Source organism: Scyliorhinus canicula, chromosome 8, assembly GCF_902713615.1.
Source record: "Scyliorhinus canicula chromosome 8, sScyCan1.1, whole genome shotgun sequence".
Classification (NCBI taxonomy): domain Eukaryota; kingdom Metazoa; phylum Chordata; class Chondrichthyes; order Carcharhiniformes; family Scyliorhinidae; genus Scyliorhinus; species Scyliorhinus canicula.
Window position 1 is genome coordinate 53,010,744 of NC_052153.1, and position 8,863 is coordinate 53,019,606.

General features: G+C 52.4%; 1 protein-coding gene across 3 annotated transcripts in view; it reads left to right on the forward strand.

Moving 5' to 3' along the window:
- The window catches only part of LOC119970255 (sialidase-3-like), a 100,541-nt gene extending 93,138 nt beyond the window's left edge, over positions 1 to 7,403 (forward strand). For 2 of the 3 annotated variants that reach the window (XM_038804574.1, XM_038804576.1), the window contains exons 2-3: positions 3,391 to 3,643; positions 6,025 to 7,403. In XM_038804574.1, the coding sequence (XP_038660502.1) occupies positions 3,391 to 3,643; positions 6,025 to 7,050 (1,279 nt within the window). In that variant the 3' untranslated portion in view covers positions 7,051 to 7,403. Of the gene's footprint in view, positions 1 to 3,390; positions 3,693 to 6,024 lie in introns of those variants that run through there. The other variant, XM_038804577.1, reaches the window with a different exon arrangement.
- The last annotated feature ends 1,460 nt before the right edge of the window (positions 7,404 to 8,863 follow it).

Genomic DNA, 8,863 nt, shown 5'->3' on the forward strand with positions numbered 1-8,863 from the left:
TCCCCCTTCCCCCCCTGCCCTGGGCCGCTGGAGCTGTGAGGCAACTGTGGTAACCACTGTGCTACCATGTCATTGTGAGATCCCTCGACTCCACCCCTCACCACTCTCCACCCTCACCGCATTCCCTCATCTGCACTCCTCACCACAGACCCTCAGTTCCCTTCATAGAATAGATTTCATAGAATTTAAGGTGCAGAAGGAGGCCATTCGGCCCATCGAATCTACATCACAGACCCTCAACACCCTTCACCGCAGTCCCGCATCTCCACCCCTCACCGCAGTCCCTCATCTCCACCCCTCACCGCAGTCCCTCATCTCCACCCTCGCCGCAGTCCCTCATCTCCACCCCTCGCCGCAGTCCCTCATCTCCACCCCTCGCCGCAGTCCCTCACCGCAGTCCCTCATCTCCACCCCTCGCCGCAGTCCCTCATCTCCACCCCTCGCCGCAGTCCCTCATCTCCACCCCTCGCCGCAGTCCCTCATCTCCACCCCTCGCCGCAGTCCCTCAGCTCCACCCCTCGCCGCAGTCCCTCAGCTCCACCCCTCGCCGCAGTCCCTCATCTCCACCCCTCGCGGGAGTCCCTCAGCTCCACCCCTCGCGGGAGTCCCTCAGCTCCACCCCTCGCCGCAGTCCCTCAGCTCCACCCCTCGCCGCAGTCCCTCAGCTCCACCCCTCGCCGCAGTCCCTCAGCTCCACCCCTCGCCGCAGTCCCTCACCTCCACCCCTCGCCGCAGTCCCTCACCTCCACCCCTCGCCGCAGTCCCTCACCTCCACCCCTCGCCGCAGTCCCTCACCTCCACCCCTCGCCGCAGTCCCTCACCTCCACCCCTCGCCGCAGTCCCTCAGCTCCACCCCTCGCCGCAGTCCCTCAGCTCCACCCCTCGCCGCAGTCCCTCACCTCCACCCCTCGCCGCAGTCCCTCAGCTCCACCCCTCGCCGCAGTCCCTCAGCTCCACCCCTCGCCGCAGTCCCTCAGCTCCACCCCTCGCCGCAGTCCCCTCAACCTCCACCCCTCGCCGCAGTCCCTCACCTCCACCCTCGCCGCAGTCCCTCACCTCCACCCCTCACCGCAGTCCCTCACCTCCACCCCTCACCGCAGTCCCTCACCTCCACCCCTCACCGCAGTCCCTCACCTCCACCCCTCACCGCAGTCCCTCACCTCCACCCCTCACCGCAGTCCCTCACCTCCACCCCTCACCGCAGTCCCTCACCTCCACCCCTCACCGCAGTCCCTCACCTCCGCCCCTCACCGCAGTCCCTCACCTCCGCCCCTCACCTCCGCCCCTCACCTCCACCCCTCACCGCAGTCCCTCACCTCCACCCCTCACCGCAGTCCCTCACCTCCACCCCTCACCGCAGTCCCTCACTTCCACCCCTCACCGCAGTCCCTCACCTCCACCCCTCACCGCAGTCCCTCACCTCCACCCCTCACCGCAGTCCCTCACCTCCACCCCTCACCGCAGTCCCTCACCTCCACCCCTCACCGCAGTCCCTCAGCTCCACCCCTCGCCGCAGTCCCTCAGCTCCACCCCTCACCGCAGTCCCTCACCTCCACCCCTCACCGCAGTCCCTCACCTCCACCCCTCACCGCAGTCCCTCACCTCCACCCCTCACCGCAGTCCCTCACCTCCACCCCTCACCGCAGTCCCTCACCTCCACCCCTCACCGCAGTCCCTCACCTCCACCCCTCACCGCAGTCCCTCACCGCAGTCCCTCACCGCAGTCCCTCACCGCAGTCCCTCATCTCCGCCCCTCATCTCCGCCCCTCATCTCCGCCCCTCATCTCCGCCCCTCATCTCCGCCCCTCATCTCCGCCCCTCATCTCCGCCCTCATCTCCGCCCCCTCATCTCCGCCCCTCATCTCCGCCCCTCATCTCCGCCCCTCATCTCCGCCCCTCATCTCCGCCCCTCATCTCCGCCCCTCATCTCCGCCCCTCATCTCCGCCCCTCATCTCCGCCCCTCACCGCAGTCCCTCACCGCAGTCCCTCACCGCAGTCCCTCACCGCAGTCCCTCACCGCCGTCCCTCACCGCCGTCCCTCACCGCCGTCCCTCATCTCCGCCCCTCACCGCCGTCCCGCATCTCCGCCCCTCACCGCCGTCCCGCATCGCCGCCCCTCACCGCCGTCCCTCACCGCCGTCCCTCACCGCCGCCCCTCACCGCCGCCCCTCACCGCCGCCCCTCACCGCCGCCCCTCACCGCCGCCCCTCACCGCCGCCCCTCACCGCCGCCCCTCACCTCCGCCCCTCACCGCCGCCCCTCACCGCCGCCCCTCACCGCCGCCCCTCACCGCCGCCCCTCACCGCCGCCCCTCACCGCCGCCCCTCACCGCCGCCCCTCACCTCCATCCGTCATGGCACATCATCCTGACTTGGAACTATACTGCTGTTCCTTTACTATCGCTGGTTCAGAAACCTGGAACTCCCTTTCTAATGGCACTGTGGGCGTGCCTATATCAGATTGACTCCAGCGATTCAAGAAAGCAGCTCTCCACCACCTTCTCAATGGCAGTTAGGATTGGGCTACAAATACAGACCTTGCTACATTTAAAGAATAAAAAACCATCATCACGACCTTCTTCATCCGCAAAACCTTTTCATACCCTTCTTATTTACAGAGCCCCCTCACAAACTCCCATTGCTCATTTCCTGTCAACACAAGGAGTTCCGTCACAATACCCCGATTAAATTCATTATGACAGCCCTAACCACCAGAGTCCCATGATAAATACCCTTCTCATTCATAGAGTGCCTCTCCGCTGCACACCATTACTGACCATAGATCTCAAATTGCTGACTCCATCTCACAGAACTCCTCACTTCCTCATCCTAGTCTACACTCCCAGTTCACCCGCCCCGCCCCTGGGCACTCGTATCTGGTCCCATGAGTGCTTATACATCCAAGCCTCGAGACCAGACTGAGGTATCCCACTGTGCTCCCTGACATCCCCTCATGCTTCTGTCCTCCACTAGGCTGTTTCTAAATCCAGCACTCCTCTCCCAACCTCCCTGCCCATGGTGCTTCTAGATCACAGTCATTCCCACATAATTTACTGAAAAGTGGATCTTGTACTTTAATTGGCAGTTTGACGCACGCTCAGTTACAGCATTCAAGATATTAATGAGTCACTTATTAATCTGCGAGCAGTAGTTCTAAAAATTCTGGCAGACTTGATTTTCCTAATTTTATCCATTCCATAGAACATTGTTCTATTCCCTAGACTAGAAAAATCTCTTGACACGATTGATGCTGAATGAGGTTTTTGATCACAGAGATATCCAGGATAAATGTTGCATCACTGTGCTGTAGTATTGTGACTCTTACCTGGTTTGCACAGTTTAAGCAAGTTTCAAAATGTTTTCTGATCATCCGTCTTCCTCCATTTGCAGAGAAATTAATGCCTTTTTCATATCTACACTGTCCAATTTCTCTGGCAAGATGGCATCCACAAATTCTTTCAACACAACTGTCCTGTTCAAACAAGAGAAAAGTTTTGGATATCGAATTCCTGCCCTGCTCCACATTCCAGACACAGGCACACTTTTGGCATTTGCTGAGAAGCGATTGGGCTCCAGGGACGAAGATGCTGATGCACTCGTGCTCCGAAGGGGCACATATGAAATGTCTTTAAATAATTTTGAGGTAAACTGGAAGAAGAATGTGCAGGGGGTGCAATTTTAAAATTCATGTGGTAGGCAAGTATAAAATTGGTTAATTGTACTTTTCAACTGAACTTGATTAAAATATTTGTGGGTGGGCAGCACGGTGGCCTAGTGGTTAGCACAGCTGCCTCACGGCGCTGAGGTCCCAGGTTCGATCCCGGCCCTGGCTCACTGTCCGTGTGGAGTTTGCACATTCTCCCCGTGTTTGCGTGGGTTTCAGCCCCACAACCCAAAATATGTGCCGGCTCGGTGGATTGGCCACGCTAAATTTCCCCTTAATTGGAAAAAAGGAATTGGGAACTCTAAAATTTATTTTTAAATATAATTTTTTAAAAAACATTTGTGGATTCTTCTTCAGATCGACTGCAGCCACTCAAGAAAACAGGTCGTCACCACCTTCTCAGGCCTGTTTAGGGATGGGCAATAGGAACTGGCCTTGCCAGTGGTGCTCACATTCCACAAACGGAAAAAAAAGAATGACTGGGATGAAATCCAATTTTAATTGGGATTTGCAGTTAGATTTAATTACAGGAGTTGGGGATGTGGGGAGTAGGAAAATTCTACATTGCATGCTGTGTCAAAAGATGAAAGAAACCTGTTGGCATTTAGTGAAATGCCATTTGTACACATGCAATGTGATTTTATGAATTAATCATTTTTTGTCCCTATTGTTTGTTGTCATCTTGCCTTGCCACCTTGTTTTCCTCTCAGTAAAAGCTTCCTGGATTTTGACACTTGGACCCCCCCCCCCCCCCCCCAGCTATTTACAGCTTGGGTAAATCCTATTATACAACCCGCTTCCTGTGATTATCTCACTTAGGAACTTGAATGATAAAATATGAATGTTAGTCCTTTTTTGCTATATTAGATCAAATCACTCTGTCTGTGCTGCCTTTAAAATGCCCAGGTCTATGATTTAAAGTGGGTAGAATTGTACACTTTCTCTCTGGAAATGTAGCCAGCAATCATTGAACTGGGTGCAAGTGAGTATTGGAAGTTGAGAGGGGTGCATGTGGGTTAATATGTTAATTATATTGGCTCAATCACCCTGTGTTTGCGGGGGTCTCACCCCCACAACCCAAAGATGTGCAGGGTAGGTGGATTGGCCATGCTAAATTGCCCCTGAATTGGAAAAAAAATTGGGTATTTTAAATTTATATTTTTTAAAATTTATTATACAATAATTGCACTTTATTAACAAGTATGTTAATGAAGAAATAATTATTGTATTTACAATATTTTTCTGATAAATAATTCCCTTTTCTTGAGCCTGCTTGGCCTTAACGTCTCTGGTAGACCTGTGCCCAGACTGCTGAGAATGTCCCTTTTCATATTTATACAATTTCAATAAATTTGTTATTTTAATTTTAAAAATGCATATTTTAAATCAATATTCTGACCCTGATGTTTGACCATATACAAGATGGTGTGATGGGAAAAAGTGGGAAACGGTAAGAGAAAGCTGGGACATACTTAACAAAGAGGTCAATCTAGTTTGGAAGGTATTTACGGAGGTCTGAAGTGATGGACTGTGTTCAGTTTCCTCGACCAACAATTAGTAAAATGCACAAAATGTTGATCGATATTGCCAGATCAGTAAGCATGAGAGTGCCTGGAAGTACTTTGAGCCATTTTCAGTTCTTTCATTGAGGTACTAAGGAAACACGAAATCCCTGAAATGGTTTGAACCTGATCTGTAGTGACTGAGGACAGAATTGCAAGGATAGATTAGAAAAAAAAACAGTATTTCACCTTTAAAAGGAGGCAAATGAGAAGGGACCATGCAAAGTTATATAACTGGAATGGGGAAAGCCAATGCAGCTCACAGCAGCAGGGACCCGGCTTCGGTTCCGGCCTTGGGTGACTGAATGGAGTTTGCAAGTTCTCCCCATGTCTGCGTGGGTTTCCTCCCACAGTCTGTGCAGGTTAGGTGGATTGGCCTGAACAATGTACGGGGTTACGAGGATGGAGCGGGCTAGGTAGTGTGTGTTTACGGGGGAGCGGTGCAGACTTAATGGGCCGAATGGCCTCCTCTGCTCTGTAGGGATTATATGGTTTCAGATCATAAAATGGTAAAAGACAAATTCAGTCCTGAAGTCAGAGAAGGTCTTTTCAATTGAAGGGTTATTAATGCGAGCAGTGGACTCTGTGGGGTAGTGATGACAAGCACTTTAGTCATTCAAGGATTGATTTTAACCTGTCATGGGGAACCATGGGTTTCTATGGAAGAATGACATCACCCATCTACTTCATGTATTGAAAATGGGAACATCGTAATCTGTTTTCAGAACTTCACAGCTGATGGGAAGTTAATGTACTGATTCAGTTCTAGCTGATTAACTCCTGCTTTGATTTTCTCAGTGGGAGAATGTGACATCTATTGAGTCTGCACAACTAAAGAATCATCGATCCATGAATCCCTGTCCTGTCTATGACAAAGATACAGGCACTGTCTTCCTCTTCTTCATTGCTGTGTTTGGAAATACACCTGAGCAACATCAAATAAGAACTGGGAAAAATGTCACACGACTTTGCTTTGTCACCAGCAAGGACAAAGGACAGAATTGGAGCAATCCTACCGATCTGACAGATTGTACCATAGGTCAGTACATTAACAAGTGGGCAACATTTGCTGTGGGGCCAGGCCATGGTATTCAGCTCCGGTCTGGACGCATTATTATCCCTGCCCATGCTTACGAGAAACAATCAAGTGGCCAAGTCATGTCTCGCGTTTTCACTTTCTTTAGTGACAATCATGGAGAGAGCTGGAATTTTGGGGATTTTGTTTCCAGAGAGGAGTGCGGGGAATGTCAGATGGTGTCAATGGATCAAGGCAATGGATCTGGTATTCTGTATTGCAATGCTCGAAGCATTAAACGTGGTGAAAAACAGTACCGGGTGCAGGCTTTTAGCATAGACGATGGATGTACCTTTACAGAAGGGCATCTGGCAAAAAAGTTAGTTGAACCCCCAAATGGTTGTCATGGTAGTATCATCCACTTTCCAGCATCAAAACTTTCACAGGTCAATATCTATCCTGCCATTAAAGAATATCATTGTCAGCAGGAGAAAGATACCTCCAAATTAACAGAAAACTTTGAGATTATATTATTCTCGCACACTACAAACTTCAAATCACGCAGAGATTTAGGAATTTATCTGAGTACTTGTCCTGGTAGTTTCCATACCTGGACAGAGCCTTGGATCATTTATCCAGGTCCAAGCGCCTACTCAGAACTGGCTTTCGTTGAATTTCCTGGGGTAGAAATTCCTCTTGTTACTTGCTTGTTTGAATGTGGCTCCAAATCTGAATGTGAGCAAATCTCATTCAGTGTATTCCAAGTTGACAAGGTTATTAAGAACATTCTAAAGAAGGCAACAGATTAAATCTACCAGAAAATAATGGGGGGAATTATAGAGTCCTTGGTGCCGGTGGGATCTTCCGGTCCCGCTAAAGTCGAACCCATGGCAGGAGAGGCAAGCCACGTAAATTGTCATTGACTTCAGTAGCACCAGAAGATCACGCCTGCAACCAATGACGAGACAACTTCGCTGCAGGGGAATTCCAGCCAGTGTGTGATATTACTGTTGTAAAGGAAATCCACATGCAGATGAAATCATGAGAGCCATTCTCCGGCCTCGTTGCTCTCGCTCAAGTGAAACGAGGTCAGTGAATAGCGGGAGAGGCCGAAAATGAGAACCGCGCCAGGCGCCAAACAGTTTGCAATGCAACTGGCCCGGTGCCATAGGCAAAATCGGGATCTCGCCTTAGCGTGCCGAGAAACCAATTATCACCATTTAAGCCATATTTCCATACAATTAACGGGAGTGACCTCATCCTCCTGTCATTCAGCAGCCTCCCGGAACTCTCACTGCCGCTGATTAGTACTCCTTTTTAAAAACGTGAACTTGGCGGAAGGGCTTCTGTGGGGAGCCGAATAAGTGAGTAGCCATTTTGTTTACCGGCAGAAGAGCCCGGGGGCGCTGGGCTTGCCACCCAGTGCTCGGCAGGGGGGGTGTGGAGAACCCTCCGGAGGGTGGGCCCCTGGAAAGGGGGAGGAGCTGGAGGGGCAACGGCGCTGGTCACCAGCATGCCATCCCCTGGATTGTGTACCCATTCCAGGGACAACCCCAGCCACTGCCCGTCTTACCCACCGACCACCCTTAACTCCCAGCAACCGCCTTGCGGCTGAAGGCTACTGTAAATAGAATTTACAGTGCAGAAGGAGGCCATTCAGCCCATCGAGTGTGCACCGGCTCTTGGAAAGAGCACCCTACCCAAGGTCAACACCTCCACCCTATCCCCATAACCCAGTAACCCCACCCAACACTAAGGGCAATTTTGGACACTAAGGGCAATTTAGCATGGCCAATCCACCTAACCTGCACATCTTTGGACAGTGGGAGGAAACCGGAGCACCCAGAGGAAACCCACGCACACACGGGGAGGATGTGCAGACTCCGCACAGACAGTGACCCAAGCCGGAATTGAACCTGGGACCCTGGAGCTGTGAAGCGATTGTGCTATCCACAATGCTACCGTGCTGCTAATAGGGAATTGGCAATCGTGGTTAAGTGAGTACTTCACACAACCCAAGTGGATTCCCGTGGGCGGGTGGGCCATGTAGCATATGGGAGTCATTGCCTAGCATCCCATTCTCACCTTGATGTATGGACACTGTGCTTGAACACTGCAGAAGGCAGCACCACACACGCAGCAGCCAATATCCATACACCCAGGGAATGGGACGCAGCTCCGGGAACAGGTCCTCGGCCGGAGGGTGGCTCTAGAGCTATGGGGCGGGGGAAGATGCCCGGAGAGATGGTCAAAGGGTTTGGAGGTGGGCCCGCATAGCGGAAGAAAGTGACAGAGGCGTCATACTGATTGTGCTCAAGGGTTTTTAATGTGTCACAGGTGTCATACAATTCCCCATACCCATTGCTGCCACCCCACTCTCCCCATCACCCCCCCCACCCTCTTCTCTCTTCTTCTTCCCCCCCCCCCCCCCCCCCCTCCCCCCCGGTATCCTCCGCGATCCTCGATGTGCTTGACCTTTCTTGCTCTACCGCTTCATCTAGGTGTCTCCCCAGGATGCTCATCTGAAGTGGAGACAGCCAGCTGCTTACCTTTCCCTCTGGCCTTCGATGCCCCTGTTAAGCCTCCTTTGGGGCCACTGGGGCACGAGGGCCCCGGCCCACT